Source organism: Numenius arquata, chromosome 14 (assembly GCF_964106895.1).
Source record: "Numenius arquata chromosome 14, bNumArq3.hap1.1, whole genome shotgun sequence".
In the NCBI taxonomy this organism is placed as follows: domain Eukaryota; kingdom Metazoa; phylum Chordata; class Aves; order Charadriiformes; family Scolopacidae; genus Numenius; species Numenius arquata.
The window spans coordinates 12,170,274-12,193,024 of NC_133589.1; the positions used below are offsets into that span (position 1 = coordinate 12,170,274).

At 36.4% G+C, this 22,751-nt stretch overlaps 1 protein-coding gene across 3 annotated transcripts in view; it reads right to left on the reverse strand.

Annotated features, from left to right (window-relative positions):
- Positions 1 to 22,751, reverse strand: part of CLEC16A (C-type lectin domain containing 16A) — a 76,247-nt gene that overhangs the window by 37,662 nt on the left and 15,834 nt on the right. For 2 of the 3 annotated variants that reach the window (XM_074158420.1, XM_074158419.1), the window contains 9 exons: positions 20,803 to 20,916; positions 15,265 to 15,493; positions 13,724 to 13,853; positions 9,514 to 9,614; positions 6,615 to 6,737; positions 4,872 to 4,981; positions 4,330 to 4,374; positions 2,851 to 2,901; positions 202 to 330 (listed from right to left, as the gene is read on the reverse strand). In XM_074158420.1, the coding sequence (XP_074014521.1) occupies positions 202 to 330; positions 2,851 to 2,901; positions 4,330 to 4,374; positions 4,872 to 4,981; positions 6,615 to 6,737; positions 9,514 to 9,614; positions 13,724 to 13,853; positions 15,265 to 15,493; positions 20,803 to 20,916 (1,032 nt within the window). The remainder of the gene's footprint in view (positions 1 to 201; positions 331 to 2,850; positions 2,902 to 4,329; positions 4,375 to 4,871; positions 4,982 to 6,614; positions 6,738 to 9,513; positions 9,615 to 13,723; positions 13,854 to 15,264; positions 15,494 to 20,802; positions 20,917 to 22,751) is intronic. The other variant, XM_074158421.1, reaches the window with a different exon arrangement.

Consider the following 22,751-nt stretch of genomic DNA (forward strand, 5'->3'; position numbering starts at 1 on the left):
GAAATAGAGAAAAAGCTTCTCCAATGGAACAGGTAAATATTATATACTCTACACACAGGTTTATCTTCACCAAGTCTTCATGATTTTATGGACGAAGCTTTCAATCAAGCAGCTATCAAGGAATTCTAAAAATTCTAATATTGTTTAAAGCCTTTCACATCATTGTCATGAACAAATGTAAGAAAAAATAGTCTTACTCACTCTTCGTGTTCTTTCCACATCTCCACAAGGCAATCTTTTCACAAAATCAATACCAGTCAATGGTGTCCCCGTTGGAGGCAACAAGATTGAGGCATCCATCATCAAGTACTCTACATTCATGGGTTTAATCTATAAAAATATTTTAACATTGATTACTATACGAAACAATAAGCATTTGCATCTTTAGCTTCAAATACAATTCACAGATGTATATTTCAAGAGGAAGGAATTGTTACAGAGTTCTGAGAATTTTCGATACCATCTCTCTTATTTTAAGCTCCTTACACGCAATCTCTATTTTGCATTTCTCATCATTCCCTAACACACTGTTGAAGTTCCCATAGTGAAAAAACACAGGAAAAAACTCTGAAAGATTACAGAAGAAATGTTATTTCATGAATTCTAAAAAACAAAGTCTGTCAGGTTTGATTTTAAGTTTTGACTCAAATTTTATAATTACTTCTACCACAATAAAAAGTTTCCCATATCTTCTTCCTCTCCAAAAAGAACTCTCTAGTCGCTATTAATGCAATAACTCACACTAAACAATACCCTTCAATCTTGCCACTAACAAGGGAGTCTCTCCCTTACATGGTTGCTTATTTTCATGGATAAATGATGTCTGAAATATCTATCCCGCTGTACCCTTGGGCAATTTCACCCAAGTTCTATTATATACACATGCACTAGAGACATGAGCTTCTTTTTGAAAGCCAGAAAGCCAGCTGGAACAGCTAAAACATATAAAAGTCCTTCCCACAGCTTGTACAGTATTCTGCAGTCACGTGGGCATTCCAAAATAGCCAACTGTAACTGGAAGCATTCCCAGCCACTTTGCCATGGTCATAGAGTCGTAGAATAGTTTGGGTTAGAAAGGACCTTTAAAGGTCATCTAGTCCAACCGCCCTGCAATGAGCAGTCTCAAACTGCTGCCTTGCACACATACAAATTCAAAAATACTCTTTAGCCAATTTTTCTGATCTCAGAACAAAATCTTCAGTGGATTAACAAATTCAATTAAAGTACAGAAAGATACAGAAATCTACATAGACCGTGAGAACAAATGAGAACACAGGACTAAAATTTCTAACAAGTAACTACTTCAGATGCAATTCACTTGAGTGTGAACTGGTTAAAACAGCAAATTATATCCTTAAAGGTGAAGAATGTTAAAGGCAACTCATTGCTGAAAGCAAAAATACAAGGACTACAGTGTTCAACTTACTTGCTCCTCTGAACTTGTTCTCATTGATCATCAGTCATTAATGTACAACTTTTTCATTTCTTTGTCATTCAGACAGAGCAAGCGTACTTTTGCCTTCATAGAAGATCTATACCATGTTATTTACACAACTCATCTGACAAGACAACATCAGTGTTACTTAGCACTTAAATCAGCCGGCCCAGCAATTTATTTGCTAGCTAGGCAAATAAATATGCTTTAAGAAAAACAAAGTTTAAGTTCCAGGGTGTAGCTCTTTTATGTTAAATAAACAAACAAAAAAAGCCACCTCAGAAGTAGAGATACAACAGAAAAACCTACACATATACTGAACTTGCAACACAAAAATGATGCTAATATCAGTGCCACTTTTCAACCTAAAAGTACAGCAATACCTAACTAACCACTAAAAAATTAAATGTCTCACTAAATATTTTTACTATTTAGGCTGGTAAGATGTGTGCAAGATGTTTCCTATATTAAAAGACTTATTGCAACACACCAACTCTAGACTGTGATTTATCAAAAAGACAACTAGTGGCTGCTCATTAAATCCCTGTACCACTGTGGAAAAAACCCATAACTGAATACCCAAAGAATTTTTATCTGAATTCTAATTCTAAAATCTAATTTTAGGAAGAAATTCTTTACTTTAGGAAGAAATGCTTTACTATGAGGGTGGTGAGGCACTGGAATAGGTTGCTCAGAGAAGCTGTGGATGCCCCATCCCTGGAGGTGTTCAAGGCCAGGCTGGATGGGGCTTTGAGCAACCTGGTCTAGTGGGAGGTGTCCCTGCCCATGGCAGGGGGGTTGGAACTTGACGATCTTTAAGGTCTCTTCCAAACCAAACCATTCTATGATTCTATGATCTAAGAACTGAAACAAATAACTAGTTTTAAAACATGTTTACAGGTTAAATATGAACTGTTTGAGATTAAGTTTAGTAATCTGTTACAACTTTCATAGCCAGTACTTCGAGGCAGGTAGTACCTCTACTAGAGATGAGACAAAGGCCCCAGTATTTGCTTGCTAGAACCCTGTTCTCTACTGGTAAGTGGCACCATTCAAAACTGAAACCTTGCTGGGCTTCGGAAAAACATAGGAAGATTTTCACATTGTTTAGTAACTAGGAAGAAAAAATGATTCAATGTTTCATTTTCCAGGATGATATAAATTTCGTATACTAGCTTTCAGAACATAATGGGCTTTTATTTAACAAGGAGCAGTGAAATTTCACGTAATCAATTTATGTAATTGTAGACACAACTCCTCAGAGACAAAAAACCCCACCCATATTTTGTTATTCTACTCCTGGAAAATAAAAGATACCAGCAAAGATACTCAGTTGTTATCAGTAAGTAATTTTTCGTGCTCCTGTGTTGTGTCTGGGTTTGAAGATTCGGCAGGACAGAAGGGGTATCACTTACCGTCATACTCCGGTATTCATCTTCAAACATATCCAGAAAAATTTCTTCTCCCTTTCAAAAAAAGAGATATGGACATACCATGAATCCTTATGGCTATGGAGCCATGCTTGTTTTTGTTTAATTACGTACAGGGTGTCTGTGCCTGAGTGCTGGCAGGGACTGCAGCGGCCTCTGTGAGAGGCCAGGGCTGCCCCATGCTGGACACAGCCGGTTCCAGCGCAGGGCACAGCTGAGCCCCTTCGCAACACTGATGGCACCTCTGGGAAAACATATTTAAGAAAGGAAGAGATATTCCTCTGCAGTCTGTGGAGAGGACCATGGTGGAGCAGATACCCACACTGCAGCATGGGAGCAGGTAGATACGCCCCAAAGGAACTGCAGTCTGTGGCGGACTCACACAGAAGCAGATTTTTTTTTCCTGAAGAACTGCAGCCCATAGAGGAAAGGACCCGCATTGAGGCAGGGGAGCATGAGGAGGAAGAAGCAGAGATGAGCTGTTATGGACTGACCCCAAACCCCCGTTTCCCCTGCACTAATCAGCAAGGGGAGAGGTAGAAGAGTCAGGGATGAAGGAGCAAAGTTGAGCCTGGGAAAAGGGAGGTGTGGGGGGAAGGCGGTGTTTTCATTTGTCTTTGTTTCTCACTACCTAAATTAATGTTAATTGACAATGAATTAATTTTTTGCCAAGTTAGATCTTTTTGCTCTTGATGGTAATTGGTAAGTGATCTGTCTTCATCTTGACCACAAGATCTATTCACCTTATATTCTCCCTCCACCCTGTTGAGGAGGGGAGTGAGAGTGCGGCTGGGTGGATGTCTGGCAGTCAGCCGAGGTCAACACATCACAAGTTACTTATTTTTGTAAGCCACATTGAGAAAACATTCTTCAAGAGAATTCTAACAAATATAGGAAGAGATTCTAGACACTTGAAATCTGTCATGGATTTACTGCTCCTTATAAAGAATTTAATGCCTAGGGCTAAAAATCTTATTTCTCTCATTGTTTACAATACAAAAAAAAAAGGGGGGGTGGGGGGGAAGATGCAGAGGTCTCCAATAAGAAAAAAAGATTAAGTAAAATCTTTTCATATAAGACACAAAAAGTAATGGCAAAAAGAAACGAATTCCATATTAGTGCCAACAACAAATTCCCAGAAATGTTCAAATAGTGTGCCTCTGTTCCACAAAATACACAGCAGTTGCAACAAAAGCACATGCCTGCTAACTTGACCTCCAGTACAAACTCTGTGAGACTTCTAACAGCCTTTTTGTGATGTATGTCAGCGTGGTAAGGGAAGGGCAGGAAAGGAAATCCTCCAATGAAACACTAACTTTTCAATCACAAATATGGAGTTCCCATCTTAAAAAAAGTGCTACCTTGGGCATTACGTAGACACTGAGCTGCAGATTTCTTCTAACTAGTTACTTCTAACTCCACATTACATAAAGGATTTTTTCTTAAAGCATTTTGCATATATACCTTATAGAAACGACGAAGGAGATGAACACTTTCTTCCCTTGCACCCTAGAAAAGATAAAATAACTGTTTCAGGGAATAAATACACCATTTACTCAAAAATCACATTTAAAAAAACCATGCAAAAAAATCATAGAGAAGAGACTGTCTATTAATATTCTCATACTCGTAGCCTTCAGCACAGAATTTCATAGAACACAGTTCTTGCACTTATGAAAACACAACTTATGTGAGCTTGTTAGTTTCAAAAGCATTTTTCTCTACATTTTTGAGATGGATGACACACAAGTTTCAGGGAGAAAATTAAACATAACCCTGCTTGAGAATATAAGAGTTTAAATAGCAAGGTAACAGCAAAGCTGAGGACTGAACACAGAGTTTTGATTCTTTACGTTCACTGCACAGAGCCACCAATGGAAAGATGTTCTAGAAGCTCAAATTTCACATTTATGCTTATCGCAATGAGAAATGAAACAAATTTATTCAACTATACTACAAGAATCAAAGACAAGTAATGCTGTGACTAGTAATTTGAAAGAAAATACCTCAAGGCAAGCAAGATGAACATCTTTTATGATGGTGCCATTTTTAGAAAACACAAGCTGCTTCAGCAACAGGCAGCCAAGTTCTAAAGTTGCCAAACGGATTTTTCCATCTATGAAAAAAAAATTTCAAGATACAAAATAGTAACAGTTTAAGTGTTGCTTTTCTCATTACCCAATGTTCTTACATGTTTCTACTCTTCTCTGCAATTCTCTGCTCTTTGCTCCTCTGTCATACACACCCCATCTGACAAGGATAAGTGCTGATGCTGGCTTACAATGCCAATAGCTATAAAAAAAAAAAAAACCACAACAAAAACTGAAAGAGCAAAGCAGAACAGAAATTAAAGCAGAACCATGAAATAAGATGGCAATAAAGATTAATATTACTAGAAAGAAGCCAAAACCAATGCCTTTATCGATCTGAAGCACAGGTTGAATTACACTACAGTTACGTAAGAAACACAGGCATTTGGAATTGATAACGTTACAAGACGAAAGGAAGTTTTGTTTATAGCATACTAATAAGGCATAGCTTTTCCTTAAAAAACAATCCAAAGGCTTCAGATACAGACTGGATGTGAGGTGAGAATCTAGAGAAGTCAGATTGAAAGAATGCATTGAGATTTTAAGCTTATAGTTTCAGAAGGATTTAAAAACATCACAGCCTGAGCTTAGTGATCCAATACTAAGGCAATATACCCAAGAGACAGAGAGATACCTTAGCTTTTGATCCCAACTCCCCATTCGCTATTTTACAAGTTAGCGCTATGCTGCCAGAAACTAAAGATACAAAGATCAGTACCCACAAAAGAAGAGATGTTCTACACAGCATTTAGCAAGCTTAATAAAAATTGCTATTTCCACCTCTCCCCAGAAGTGCTTTTGTTTAAACAAACGCATTTCCTCATCTTGCGCTTTTCCTTCTGCAGCATCTACAAACACTTTATACCTAAACATGCCTTTAATCCGTGACTGGCATATCAGCATAACAAGTTAATACTCTGTAGATCAGTCTCAGGAGTGAAACAAGCATCAGATTTTATTCTACAGACAATCAGGAATTTGATAGTGTGTCAGTTTCAGGGGAAAACCATTCCACTCATTTGAAGTTTTAAGAGGGGAAGTGCGGGGAGAAGAGCTGTGGCTTGAACAAAAACCATGTTTCCATGGAATAGATCACCGAGTCTTGCATCCCTCATTTCACAAAAAAGTTGAAGTCAGGAAAAAACCCCCACGTTTTCTGCAAAACAGTTCAGAGCTGAAAATAGAATCTGTGATTAAAAAAACCTCATAGGAACATTTGCTATTACCTCTGGAGACCAAGGACTGCTCTAAGCAAAGGGTACCATATAGTTTTCAAGACTACTTCTCCACTGGAATTACTTTTACAAGCAAAGGTGCCACAGATCATATTTTCGGGATGAAATCCTACATTAAGCTGAAATCACTACACTTTTCAACATTTTTGTTTATTCAAAAACATAGAAAGTAGGAATTAAGACAAAAGATCCCTGTATAGTTTTGAGTATAAAAACAACTATTCAGCAGAAATCCAGAGTTTGTTTCCTCAACAGCCAACAAAAACCTGATAGCCGTCTTTCACAGACCACATCTACTTATTGTTCATCAAAGAGCATGCTAAACAGATGCTTTCCCCTCCAAGAGGCAAGTGCCTTTTCCCCCCCCATCCCCATCTTCAAAAATTTCAGCTTGGCAAGAAAACCAATATTGGAAAAGTGATACCTGGTTGCGCAGCATAATTCATTATCCTGATGAGCCTTTCTGCAAGTACATGATTATATGAATTTCTCTCTTCAGCATGTTGAGCTGGAAGTTGAATTCTCTCCAGCTTGACTGGGTCAATTCCTTTTGTGGGGGATGAAGGAAGAAAGGTAAATTAGAAAACACAAATATGCCTCAAGGTAAGTATTAAATAGATTGCAGTAGTTTTCTCAGAAGAGTGTAATCAGCAATACAAAACTGGGCAAGTTAGTTTTGAATTTCTGTTACAAGGAAAAGGAGGAACAACAGAAAGACTAAACACATTGATATATCCCTGAGAAATCTCAGCTTTAAATGGAGCCTACTCAAATCCCAAACCATTGTTGGTGACATCCCAAACCATTTTGCTGCTTCTAAAATTCTGAGACTATTTGTTTGCATGTAAATCACATCAAAGTCAAGCCATACATCTGAAGAGCATAAAGGCTAAAGGGGAAAAGATGAAAGTGTGATTTTAAATTCGACTTTGGTAGTAAGTGATCAGTTCATATTTGTTTTTAACAAATAGGAAATTTATTTTGTAACTAGTGGCCTCTTATTTAGTACTCTCCCCAAAGTAAATCACAGATTCTCACTGACTTTTCATATAAGGAAACTAAAGCTACTTTCTTCAACATATTCCTCTAAAATAGCAAAGTTATTTCTCAGAATAGACTGGTTACTGTAAGATCTCTTAGAACAAAACAGTTATGGGTTGCTGATGATCTCCCTTGTCCTTCTTCTAAAGAATGGTAATAAACAACTCCATAAAACAGATGATGCAGTGTATAGTTTCTTCCAACCTTAAACTTGTAGTTAACTCTACATAACAATACCATTTGTGATACCCGATTTATTTCTTCACTAAGCATATGTATTTGGAACAATTAATAAAAGGTCTGTTTGAAGATTAGCGACAGTGATACAAACATTCTCCATCATGATGAGACTGGAGAAAGGGGTGAGAGAGAAAGAAGCATTTAAGGAACCAGGGCAATCATAGTATTAAAGTTCACAACAATCTAACAGTTTAGCGAAAAGCTACAGTTTTCCTTCTGGAAAGAAAAGCTGCTTACGAGTAATGTTTCTTAGAGAATATCCCAGAACTGGATGTCATTATCTATCTAGTACCTATGATCTGGGGTCATGGAAAAGAAAATAGCTTCCAAAGAGCAACAGGCTAATGTAAATTGTTGACAACGAAAGGCAAAGAGTATAGCCTAAAGAATTTTTCATTTAGAGAGTGCTGATGTCACCACCAAAGAATGAAGTGTAGATTTTGATCCCTTAAACAAGTAAAACATATTTCCAGTTTCAGGGCGTTTTACTCTCTTAAAAGGTAGATATTCCACTGCCTGTTATATTTCTCTTGGTAACCCTGAATATTGAGTGAAAAATAAACAGCACAGAGATTGCTGAAAGTAAGCAGTATGAGGCTGCATTTGCTGCATTCCTCACTGTTTACACAGCATTACTATACGTGTAAGCAAATCATCATTGAAACAAGAGACAATATCAGACTTTTTTCCTGGGAACAGGATATTGAAAAGAGACTAATTAGACTGAAAGCAAATACAGTGGGCTGAAGGACTATGGTCTTAAAAGGAAGAATTCCTAAGAAACACAACCCTGGAGTGCAGGCTTACTCCTTTACAATGACCTTGAAAGATTTCCAGGCACTCTGTGAAGCTGTAACAGTTACAACTAATGATTTTGGATATTCACAGCTTCAACTAATGAATTTTAAGAGAAGAGAATCCATCTCTGACATAAGTGTTTTCTAGCACAGGGATGCTCAAGTGTCCCTCAGGGAAAGACATTTTCTGGAAAAAATATACTGGTTGCAAGTGGGGTGTGGGAAATCAGAAACGCAACTCAGAGAGGGCTAAAGCATGACAAGGCTGTGGTGCTATCTTTGGTGATATTAGTTACATTATTATCTCTTGTCATAAGAGACTGTGAAAGACCTGAAATTATTGGCAAGTTACAATCTCAGAGAAGCATTCCTTCATTCTTGGAAAAAGATAAAGCCATCAAGAGGATGGAGGAGAGCAGGAGTGGCTCAGATTAGCTAGTCCCCTCAAGACTCATTTCCACTCTGCTTGCCCATTAGAAGTACCTTGAAGCTGTAACAGAATCCTTACTTTTAATTCTTACTTTTACATAAAACCTTATGCTCTTTTGCTCAGTTTACTGCAGCAGTTCATTTACATTACTAGTATGTTATAGAAACTATCCTCATAAGCAGAAAATACCTTAGATTCAGTGCTCAATTCCTGAAATACATGATTATTTACAAGATGTTTACATGAGGAACCTATTTAAAACGCACACAAAGATAAACAGCAAAAGAGCTAACCATAATCATCCCTTCGAAAAGGTGACATATTCTCATACTGTCCGAATTATAATGAACTACACATTTAACATAGTTTTGCTCATTTGTAAAATAGTCCAGGCTCCTTGAGAGACTTGCTACATGTATTATGGCATAGAACACTGACAACTTTTATACTTGGCTTACATGTGGCAATCACAGTACATGTAAAGTGGGAAAGAACTGGATCCCATATATACATAGATTGAATATAGTGGGTTTCCACTGAAGAGATTAAAAATGAAACACAATAATCCTATTCCAATTCCAAGAAACCTACAGAAGAAAAGCTATCCGATGTTCACAAAGCTTTCTACCAATTTATTCTTAAAAAGGTGATACTTAGCAACTGTTTTCACTTACAGCATACTTATTTCTGCCTCCCCCATGTGAAGAATTTCTCACCATTTAAGGCATGCATACACATAAGTTACAAATAGATCGTGCCTGTCTAAAACCACGTGCCTCATTTAGTTTTCTCTGGAAAAAGCAAAAACTGCTTACCTTTATTGTGTGACATTGCATATAGAAGACAGAGCACAAAGAGGGCATAGTAATCATCATCAGCACAGTCCAGTGCATTATAGACCATATCAAGAAAAGGCCTGTGGAAAGGAGTAATTTAAAAAAAGATCACATCTACAGAAAAAAGAATAACTGTTTTGTTCTACTTGTAGGTAATGGAAGAAGCAAATTTACAGTAATGCATGTTTTCAGACATTAAACAAAAATTAACCTGTTTAAGAGTACTCAGATTACAGCCATGACTTGTATTTACATTCTGACATTAATTCTGATGTTTTAATGTTTTAATGGGATTTGTTACATAATACTTTCCCAAGAACTGATTGTTCACACATTTACTGGGTTGTTTGTGGCACATTTAGTGCATATGCAGAAGCGTACAGCTTGTTTCAAGTGTATATGTAAGTAACTTCAAGGAGCTGCTATCCCTGTTGCATTAAAGAAAAAAAAAAAAGACTACCTTAAAACTCGCATACTAAATGGAGTTGAAAAGCAGTTTTCACCAAAAGTTTGGAGGAAGTTAGGTTACTCTAAAACAATCAATCAAAAACATTACCATCAAACAGTTACAGGAAAGAAAAATTAACAATGAGAGAACATTTGAATGCAGAAAAGAAAGCTTTGGATTGCAGATGAACTTTGTTTTCCTGGATTTAAGCATGTGTGACCTACAACATATATACAAGAAGCTACAAACAGTGCCAGGTTCATCCTTCACCTGCACCCTGAACAGATCAGAAAAGTCAATTTAATGCAGAAGCCATTTGGACAGACCAGATATGGCTGAGATTCATCTGATATTAGCATAAGCGTGATGGCAAGGCACCTTGGCTTCTTGTCTTAAGCTGGCCTGCATCCAATAAGTTCAGAGCACAAGCAGAAATAAAATTCATTTTCACAAGTGCCCCAGAGAGACACAAAAAAAAGGGAAGTGTCAGAGTCACCAGAAGAGAGTTTAGAATCATGATTGAAAACAGAATTCTTACCTCTCAAAGTACTTTTTTTTAAAGAGTTAAAGGAAAAAAACACACAACCTTAAATTACCTAAATTACATCCAAATAAAATACATTAAAATAACATCCAAAGTCATAAAAAAAAATACATTTTCCTATCTTCAGACCTAGCAGACAAGAAGTACTCATTGCGGTTAGCCATGGGTCAGAATGGCTATCAAAGACCCGAACACAACATACTTCTATACCCATTCCAGAACTGTGGTGCCCTCATGGTGACACTTAATGTATGCCTGTAAGCCACTCAACCAAAGTCATAACAATGTATTTAACGCTTCCCATTACCTCCACCCACGTTTCAACAACATACCCTCTTTTACTAAAACAAGGCTGTGACAAGGATAATGGAACACACTGTTCCTCTGCTCAGTTCATGACATCGCAGTCATATGTTTGTGCATTTCTGAAGCTGGATTACAAGCATCCTCTATGATATACTTAAGTTCCACTGAGTTATGATCCAAATTTGCCCAAGTTCAACACTGTTGTATGTACCTAAGCCAAATTTCCCACATGATGTTCCTATTGTAGATCTCGAAAGAACATAACTATTCAAGCAAAAACAGCCAAAAGAATTAGCAGTGCTGGAAATAAACTAAGTTCTTCCTAAGCATTAAACAAGCTCTACAAGCCTCATGACATCCTGAAACAGGGTGCTCTACACATAGTGAAAGGAGTTCAGCTTCAAGGTCTTCAGAAGAAAGAGGACCAAGATATCCAGGTTCAAGATTATTAAAATACTTAAATGTTATATAACACTATGTCTGTTGTCAGACAAACAATAGATCGTAATTACCCCAAAAACTGACCTGCGATGTGTAAAAGTAATGTTTATTTTAATTTTATTAAAACCAATGTTTTAGGAGGTCAAAGCTGCAGAAATACCAGTAGCTGTTTTATTAACCAATATTACATGGTATTAAATGACTCTGGTAATCTTTAAAGCATTTTTCATTGTGTTTCCCCCACATATTACTTATATTTGTGAAATTACATAACTTTAAAAACAATATGATTACAGCAGTGAGAGAAATAATTTTAATTCCAGGTGCTTCTTCACAGCATCTATCTATCTGCATTTTCAAAGTCTCAATCGAAGCTGAAACAACTTCTAGGAATCCCATTCATCAACAGGTCCTCATACAGACTAAGTATAGGATAGACCCACAGAAACTTCAGCAATAAGAAAGCAGCAACAGAAGGTTCAACATAGCACAAAGACTTCACATTCTGGAAAAAACTTTGCTGTGCAGCATATCATAAAAGGAAGTTAATTTAAAACAAGCCTTAAGGCTTGAACTTTCTAGTAGTGAGACACATCAAAATAAAATTACACCAAAACCACCTAAACTTTATTATGTTCTTCACAGTAGTAAAAGGGGCTAATGGAAATTGAAAACTTGACGTAGCTTTTACAGCTACAGATTTTTAACTGCAAACTGTGCTGTTTTCCATCTATTTTTCAACAACTATTGGACAATTTTTCAAAACCACTTTTAATATTAAAGGCTACATGGCAAATATTTTCAAGTGTATTTCTGAACTCTGTAAGCATTTTCTTCCTTTACCAGCATTTTATTAGTGACTTGATAAAAGAAACAGATTAAACACCATACAGGTATTCTTCAAATTATTAATTCTTGCGGAGTGTGTCCACAATTGAAGACTGCAAAACATTAGGAATCACTGTCAACACAATCATTAATGGTTATTCCAGTTATGGAAGTTTCTCCAACTTCAAGCATGGAATAAAAGATCACTGCATCTTCCACTACCACGTGGCACCTCATCCACAAGACTCAAAGATACCAATCAGTGTAGGAAAAGCTATACACACTTAAGCAAATTTCCTGAGAGATTTAGCTACTTTTTCAAAAACAACATTTGGCATATGGAAAAACACAAAATCTTAAGCTATAGCAGCTTATCCACCTATACTTCCAAAAATTCATGTACAAAACTAAGGCCAAAAATGCCCTAGGCAACATCTACCCTTCTTTTAAAAATATTTTTAGCTCTGCACATTCTTAGGTGCTGTTTATTTTTAGAAAAGACGCAGGATGCTGTCAGAGCATATGTGCAGATCAAGAAAGTCCTGAAATACAGACATACGCCAAATGCATTGGTATCTTGCATGTAAGTGTTTTGCACTTTTCAAGACCTGAGTGTCCTGGTTGCTTTAGTATTCAATGCAGTCATTGCCAATTTCTTTCTAAAAGCCATTTGGCACATATTTTAGTCAAAATATCAATAATCTAGAGCTATGTATTTTAAAGCCAGTTCAAGTCAAGGTTCAATATCACTTTTACAATGAAATGTTATCTTTATTAATGAATGTAATCTAAGCTACATCAGAGCTATAATGGAGACAGAATGAAATTCTGGGAATACCAGGCAGCATTTCCCAAGTTTAAAAATAAATTTGAAATCCTATTAAACGTGCATTTCCCCAAGGGACACATTTGCAATTACTTTTGTGTCCGAGATGGCACGTTTGGTTTCTTTTCTTTAGCATTCTAATAATAACAAGAACGCAAAATTCTTACTGAGAAAGTGTCTTTGGGAATTTAATATATCCAAGTTTAAATTCTGAAGTCAGGGCAATTTCTGCTCCCAGAAGCACTTAAAAACTGCATTTCCAAGAGAAGTTTTCGATAAACCTAAGATATACTAACGGACCTTGGAAATTGTGCATAGGTTAGTAGGGTTTATTCATAACTACTGCTACTAAAATTCTGCAAAGATCAGCCCTGAACTGCGGAATTTTCCTTGTTTTTTTCCCTATAGGTGTATGCAAAATTTAGAGATGTGACTACATATACCATTAAGAAAACTTCTTCTGGCTTAATTTAGAGGTTTAGAAAATTGTGGAATGAAAACATTTATATTCTGGTTTTATTATGTTAATAGACTGTGATGTAACTTTACCAACTTAAGGCATCACAACTGACATAAAGGAAAACACAAATTTTACAAAGGTACAGGACCATTTCCAAAACCAGTTAGTAGAGATGCCATAGCCTATATTTCTGTTGACTCACTTATTTGTGACCCACAAGAACCCCTGTGATTTTAATTGGGGCAGATTTGAAACAACCCTTTATAGAAGCGAGACCGTTAGTGGGAGGGCAAGTAAGGAAGCAATTCAGCAAAATATATTACAGTTCCCTTATACCTGTTCCAGTTTGTTATCTCACTCCCAGAGGCAGCTGCACTCTTTTCTTCATCTGTTGTATTCTGTTCTGTCACAGTAGAGATAGACAATTCTGACAGTTTACATCTCTCCATGATTACCATCTCTATTTCTAAAAAAAACAAAAAAAATCCACAACACCAAAATTTTATATTTTTAACAATCAGTTATCGCAAGCTCTTTTGTATTTTCTGTTTTGCATTAAAAGTACCTGATGCAACTATATACAAGAGGTCTAACCATAACTTCAGAAAGGCTAATGAATGACTAGATATAGGCAAATTTTCTTCCAAAAAGAAGTTTGCTTACATTTCTTTAAGGAATTTAACTGCTATAAGAAAATTATACATATACATAATATACGTAAAGAAAATATACAGATTATTTTGGCAAATGAACAACAGACAGTAATCCCTCTCCCCTCCAAACCACAGGAAATAAAAATATAGAACCTCTTTCTGGAAAAAAAATTCTTTGTGAAAATGCTGGTGAGATTGGGGCATGGGTAGACATCAACTTTCATAGAGCGTGTAAATGGGTTTCCACCATTACAGCAAACCAGATACCTGGTCCCAAGTGGGACCTACTGGCTTTAAGTAGAAGTATTAGGACCAAATCTAGCTTTTGTTTAACAATTTGGACAATGATGACTACTAAATGCACCAGTTCAAACAGTAGGTCATGCAATATTTTCTTCAAATCATGGTAGACAACACATCATCAGTTATTTGACACCATTTATAAAAAGCCTTCTCAGACTGTTTACCTAAATCAAAATGCAACTATGTTTGGAGAGGGTTGTCAAAGCATAAAGGTCTTGTTTCCAATTGCTTGCATGCAATTCTGCTACATTTTTCTCTATTTGCCTGAAGTAAAGACTAGTTTCTGACGTACATCCTTCTAATAGTTACCAACTAGTAAAATAAAATTATGATATGCTGCAAGACCACTCATCCTATAAAATCAATTCTTCTTAAGGTTAGCATTATGTCAAAAATCCTGAAAATGCACAACTAAAACATCTGAACATCTAAATTAAAGATGTTTTCTTCAGTTTTGAACTATTTAATATCATCTTATACCATATACTGTCACTTTCAACACACTTGTTGAATTTTATCATTGAAACATGCATAAAATACTCCCAACCATCTTACAAAGGTAACGTGGCTACACCACTTGCCCTACCACAGAAGGAAAAGTTACAAAGTTGTGAAGTCTACTTATAAAGTGCCTCATAATCATGTACAGCAAGGTGCAAGGCATGCATTTGTGATAAGGGTCAAAAACTATAGAAAGATACAAAAACACTTTCACAGTTTTAATCAGATTAGAAGTACATGTTCTGACAGAATGATTTAACATGAGAAAAAAATACAGCCAAAGACTGAAACAAATTTAATAGCCCCACGTTTACCTAGTGCAACAAGAGAACAAGTCATGTAACAGATCACAAGTAGGTCTGTACAGTAGATAAAAGTATCCAAACTGTAAGTATCATTTTCATTTGCTGGTACACTCACCTTCATTTTCACTGCTTGTTCTGATGCCCTTTGAACTTGCTTCTGTACCTTTAGTTTTATCTAGGTCATCTTGGTTATCTTCAGATCCTCTCTCCTCTTCATCTTCTTCACCAACATTTTTGTAGTTGGGTCTTTTCTGCAACCTCTTCTTCCCCTTCTGTTTGTTAATTTCAAGAGATCTCTCAAGTGTTTCTGTTGGTTTTATGAAACATCTGATACTTGACTTTGCCTGTAAATTTGAGGAGTTTACACTGAGTTACAAGACACTAACAACTCTAATTGATAAAGAAATTTCAGTTCACATAAAAGAGGGTTTTTAGAATGTAAATTAGCGTACCACTTACAAATCTCAAATCCATTTCAAAATACAAGAAAGCAGACTTCAAGTTGTACCAAATCATCACTAGAACAATTATTTCCAAAGTAATATATTCTAAAGATCTATCATTTAAAAGTATGACATTGAGACAAAAAGACCTAGAATTACGTATTTCATCAATTATTATTATTAATTTTTTCCCCTTCTTTGAACTTTCTTAACAGGCAAGACAGCTAGTACATACAAAATTAAGATACCTTTTGCAAAAAGGGTAAAGGCAGCAAAATCTAAAAGTGTGTGTTGACAGCAATGTATTAATTTGAAATACACTCTTTAAATGTCTTTGGCACTAGAAAGGACAAAAACCAATACTCTATGCCATGAGCGTTTTTTGACTCTTAAGCTTCCCTCAACAGCGTACTAGTCCTTGTGTCAACTAGGAACAAATGGCACTGACATCAACCAACCTTTTTTGGGCTTCCAGACACGGATTTACCAAGACTGGAAAACCAGCACCACTTCATTTGTTAGACTTCAATATACTTGTGTTCTACCCAAAGATATCAGAAGTTTATCTTGCAAGTCAAAACACTGGTTTTGGACAAGGCCGCAAACAGTATTCAAACAATACCTGATTTTCCTGATTAATAATTTACAGAGAAAGACAATAAATTTAGAAGACAAATTTCTCCTGGAGTAAACAAGTATTTCCAAGAGTCTGTGCCCTCCTAACAACAGAGACCAATGATTCTTACGGAAAGACACAAGACACTACAAGAAGTTCTGTGACTAGCAGGGCTAACAAAACTTGGTTTCCTACAATTTTGCTGGTTGTTTCTTAACTGTGATGCTTTGAGCTCCCTTCTCACTTGTTAGGCCTGCCAGCTGGATTACCAGACTACTTGCTCCCTCTCACCCAGAGCTATAAACATTGATGAGTCAAACCTCTCCTGTTACTGAGAAGTGAAACAGGTGGTGTGGGGGCTTCCTGCCAGCACAGGTCTACACTGAACAAGACTACTACAGAAATTTCCTTACCTTTCAGACCTCAATCACATTTAGTTGATGCTGGCTAAAGGGTTAAAAATATAAGGGGAAGCAAGAAAAAAGAAGTAAGACCAGAGTAAACACAAAACTGATTCCATTCCTTGCCTTAGGTGACTCAAGTACAATAAGCATTGAAGATGACTGCAAAGAGATATCTGAGAAAAAGTTTGGAAAAAACCCTCCCTTCACTTAACAAGGAACACCTACACATAAAAAAAAAATTAAGAGATTAGGAAAAGATCTGGGAAGAAGCCTTCTACAAGTCAGAAGGCCAAGGTGTTTCTCTGAATCGTCTTTTTAAAAAGGTTTTACAGAAATCTTGCCATTTCCTTACACTTGGCACTGAAACAAACCATAGAGTAGGAGGAATCTTTCACAATACCAAAAAACCCACAATGTGAAATTTACCACGCTTATGTCCCCGAGCAAGCCCTCTGATACATTTTTAGTCTGATCAAACTGCAACATCGGGAGTCAACCCTATAACCAGAGTAACAACCAGATTACCTTTTATTGATGGCCTCTGGTCAGAAAAGTCATAAGGACAGGGAAGAACACATTAAGTCCTATTCCTTAGGAAAAGTAGCATGCAAGTTGCATAACACGTCATCATCTTCCTGCATTTACTTCTTACAATTGCTTTCTAGAATCCTGTAGCTACTTTCTTTATGAAGAATGCATATACTTTACATCCTTGCATTTCTAATATGCTGTTAGCCATACAATCAAAATAACAGAAGAGCAATGAGCTCACAAGCACTGAACCATGGTCTGGCCCATTTCAAGAAAGAATGATGAGAAAAAAAAATAATAAATCAACATATATATTCTGTTCTGCTAAATATAACAAGGTTATATATTTTAAACATTTAAAAATGAGAATTAAAATTAATTTATATAGTATATGGTTTATCTAAGGTGATTATACCGTTTGAGATGTTGCTATTTTATACTTTTAAAATGTCTTTCAATCATATTTTCAATTATGGTTTATCTTGTGCAATATGTGCTGGTAAAATCAGGCAGTACCAGTAACAACTTTTACAGGAAGAAGAAAATAGGTTAAACAAGAAACCAAGAAACATGAAATAGGTAGAACTGGCCCACATCCGAATTATGCAGGAACATAGATCTCACAGGAAGTAAGGTAAACCTTAGAGTGATGACTGCTAACAGGTTTAAATATATTCTGTCCCATATTCATGGGGACATTAAACATATTCAACTCCCATCATGAGCTAAGAGTTAGTATTTCTTCTGATGCCACCTAAAACCAGAAATACACTTTTCTTTCCATGTTTTCCCTATATCTTAATTTACTACACTTTGAGGTGGAGAATCTGCTCAATGGAGGCTGGGCAATTGTTACTGCCCTATGATGTTCAGCAGATCTCCATGGGTAGGTTATTGTCAATTCATAAGCTATCAGCAGTTAGATCTGGTGATTTTTTCCAGAAATTGATTTCCAGGAAAAAGTACCATTTGTTTCTGTCCTGACAACTACCATTACTCTTTTGCCCTAAACAACCCTGGATATGTTGCATTTATACACAGCAACTGCAACCCTTCTCAGCTTTTATTTTGTTAAGTATTCTTTACCCATTTAGTCTATCATGTGACACTGCTTTTGGTAATCTCAGTCTGTACACTCTACACCTCCTTCCACTTTAATTCATCTTATTAGGAAGATGAATATAGACATGAGGTTCTACTTAGTTTGGGTTTTACAAACTAAGTGTTGATTATAAACCAAGTTACACTTCAATTTAAATATATCAAGATATCTGTTACAAGAGATGAACAGTATTAAGTACAGAGCCCCAGGTATTAACTGGGACTCATCATAACACAGAGAAATATCCCCAAAACAACAAGGTTAGGAGAGTATCAGAATGATTACCATGGGAAATTCTAACAGAAAGGAAGTAGTAAAAGATAAGTATGGGTCTGACTTAAGAACAAACACAATTCTAAACTCAGTCAAAGAGAAAATTAAAAAATTTGCCTATCACTTTTCTCTACTAAGCCCAGAACAAACAATTCTAAAGTACTTTCTGAAATAGCTTCCTTTATTTAGTAGAAGTTTGTCATTTCTTTGCAACAGAATACACCACAGTAGTAACTTTGCAATGATCCTGATACACCTTATAGCCCAAAGAACAGCCTCTGAAATGGCTAAAATGCTCAAAAACCAAATTTCTGCTCTAAGAAGTCCTATCACAGAGCAAAAAAACTGCTTCGCCTTTACTTAAGTTGTCTATACCTCAGTATCTACACAGCTGACTTCAGCCTGACTGCATTGAGTCGTGTATCAGTAGAAAACACCACGCAATATATGCAGTAGTTTTTCATGCACATCAACTGAGAGCAGCTCACTTGATAGCTGCCCTCACCGGAAGCAGGGCATTGAGCTTTTCTGCTGAAGATTACTCCCTGCTCTTTCTGCAAATAACCAGCCGCCACCAGTAGGCTGACAGTACAGGTTTTCCCCTCCAAAGTTTCATTGAAGAATATCGAAGAATTTACTAAAAACTGAAGTTTCCCCCATGGAAGTGTTTTCTTCATCTACCAAAAGTGCCACCACTCTGCTTTCCCTGTAACAAAGCTCCACCTCCAGCAGTTTCACTAAGTGTCTATCCTAGAAAGCCAACACCCCTCTTTACTACCTGTTCAGGTATGACTGAACTCCCCAGTTTACATACCATGAGGATGAGATCTTTAAGACCAGTAAGAAGCAGCCTAAACCACAAGAGAAACCCTTAATATTCCTAACATTAGTGCAAGCACACAAACATATGCTACATATATTGTGCAACTCTGTACATTAACTATGACAGGAAAAGAAAATCTCACTTCTGCAACAACTGCTGCCCCACCCTCTCGCCACAAATTTCCTAGTAACAAAGACGCTTCTGCACAAGTAACACACACGACATTCAGTACGCAGCTAGCAGAAGGTCAGACAATGCTAACGTAAGTAAGAGATTGCTTTATCTTAAAGCATTCAGTCAGCTCTGCCATTCCACTGTTGTTTTTTCAAAAAAGATTAGATTCTAAATATCAAGGTCAACAGTACAAAATACCAGAACCCAAAAACTTCTGGCTAAGGTCAGCTCACACAGCTGGAAGAAATTTGAAAAAGTTGACTTGTATCATAGAAGAGTTGAAGTCTATCTGCTCCCTGAAGCTGTAGGAGCTATAGCCACTGGTGGGAAAGAATGTGCCTAGAACCAATCTACTGCTTGTTATAAATTAACCATTCAGTCAGTAACTCTTTGCTGACCAGTCAGACATTAGGGGACATTCTGTCTCAATCTTGAGACAGAATTACAGTCAGAAGCCTCTAATGCAAAGTAGGGTCATACCCCCTTCTTATTACCATCCCCAAACAGGCCTTTAAAAAGTAACAACCAAGCATTTCACAAACTGTGAAATCCACAGCAAAAGAGGAAAAAAAACGTGTATGTCACACAAAAAGCACTAACAACAGTATCTAGCAACATCTACACAGGATTAAATCTGAAGGTACAAGGGCAATGACAAAGTGATAGCACTTCCATCTCTTTGTGGCTGGTCCATATTCTCTTATGCACACTGATGCGCGCTTTCTGAGATGATAAATTTTACTGCTAAAACATTGGGAATATTCAGACAAAAATCTTTATTTCCTTCTATATCCAAATTATTTACCATAGGGCCAAGTATTTTTCTAAGTCTCTCATTTCTACTACTAGTTGCATAAGGAAATAATTTCACAGGGAAGTTGTGATGACTCATTTCCATTGCTCTACCAAAGAGCTAAGAACAAAAACTGAGCAGAGAAGACTGGATTACAAAAGTGTCCCATCAAAATGATGGAAGCCTTTGCAGTGTTTGAACCCCACAGAAGCAACTAAGTATTATAATTTGTGTCCTACACATTCTTATGCCACTACCTGAAATATATGTGCATGCACGAAAATATTGGAACTTTGACAAGAACATAATTCTGTAAGCTGCACAGAGCATTTTTTCTTCTTTCATATGCAACAACAAAAGCTGAAATTGCCTACTACCGCTCTTCTCTCCTAAACACAAACACCTTAGCTTACCAGATTCCAGATACCCGATTTTTTTCAAATATTTTCTTTGCTTCTAAAAAAAATAATATTAAAGATTAGTTGGCCACTTACTGAGTTTTTCTGTATATCTTGCTCAACTTTAGAAGAAAACACCGAGAGATCACCATTAAGTATAACCTCAGCCAATGAGTTCACCAAAGGGGCGTAATGGATAATTAGAAAAACCTATTGAAAGAAGGGTAGAAAGAAATATCAGGCATATATTACAGAACACATACAGCTTCATAATTTCAGTCAATGAACATATTTCTTTGACCTTGTTAAACTGGTATCTTAAGTTTATATATACTGTAAAGTACAATTGGTAACACTAATAGTTCATGAAATCTACTTCAAAACACAGGAGACCATAATCCCCTCTACAGGTATGACCCTTCTCTAATTTTTAAGCTCCTAGTTTTAATAATTCTTCATACTCTTCCCCCCTTCTGAGAAATGTAAATTCTCTCTCCTCATCAGCTTTGAAATGAAAGTTGTGTGATATTCTAGCAAGGAACCATAACTGCTCCAGAAAATTGGGGTTTTTTTGAGAAGCTACACATACAGATTATAGTACACAGCATCCACTGACCTTGTATGCCAATGACTGGCAGGACTCCAGTAAGTTCTGTGTTGTGCACACAATTACTTTTCAGTGATTCATGAGTAAATATCATGCAATAGGCTGAACTGGATCAGAAGTAGTTTTTCTGGCTATGAACATGCAATGAATTATGGCCTAGCTATAAAGCAGCTACATAACAGGAATAAGGGGCATACTGCCTACAACCACTCTGAGGCAAGGCTTACAAGGCTGGGCCAGCAAAAAACTGCCTTCTGGCCAGAACCTGCTCATATCCAGCCACAATAGCCTTATGTCAGCTTATATCCATTCTCTTCGCAGCAATATCAAAACTGGCAGTAGTTCTAGCTGAAAAATCCCCAAATAATTTTTAAATCAGTAAACCTAATCATTTTTTTGACAACATTTAGCTAAACATGATCTTCACAGGTTTTCTGATTAAAGTCAGAATCACTCTAGGCCTTCAAAAGCAAAGTGATTATTAGCATGTGGTTGTGACCTATGTAAAACTTCAGAAAGTCACAACACTTCAAAAATACTTTGAACAATCACACAAATTGCTCAAGCTTCTTCTAATTCAGAAAGTATAGCTTGACTACATACAGGCATGTTTTCACATAAGTATGTTACATGTTCACTTTGTGAAGAGTGGATGAAAACCCACAATGAAAACCCACAGCAGTGGATTTTCATCTGCTAGCATGAGTCTCTCAAGCACTTGTCTCTATTAAATGAGTAATGCCTAAAGCATATGTCTGGTGTCAATAACAGAAATAGTTATGAAGATTTTTCAGGTACTCAGCATACACTTTTTCCGATCCCATTCCATCAAAGACAGACTCTATGTTAAAAAGAGGTGGAAAAAGATGCATTTCTGCCAGTTATAGAAAAAGTAGCTTGATTTTCTATATCACATCCCATCCTGATACACAAAATTTGTTCCCAGTTCTTTATGGTTAGGAAAAAAGTTCCATTAATAGAGAATATAGATGCAAATCTTGAAGTAATCCCTAACCAATAATTCCAACTGAAATCAAAGAGGTTAAAAGAGGTCAACATATACAACCCTATGACGCAAATCCCTTTAGTTACAAGAAGCTGTTGCTCCCAAGGTTTTATCTGTGGTAAATAATTTCCACAACATCACAATTTTTTAGGTTTAAAATAAGCAGCATCAAATTACATTATGCTGAAGAAATCACACTTTTCTGAAAAGTTCTTAAAAAAAGAAGATGAAATTATGGGCCAGACCATAATAAAATGACTAATGTAAAATTGTAAGTTAAAAAAAAAAAATAAAAAATGTAAGTTCTATGAATACAAGTAAAAACTATTTTCAGAGAACATAATTTAAGAAAACTAATCTCATAGCAATGCACCAAGGACAACAGGGAAAAAAAGATTATTTTTCTCTACAATAAAAAAAATAAAAAATTGT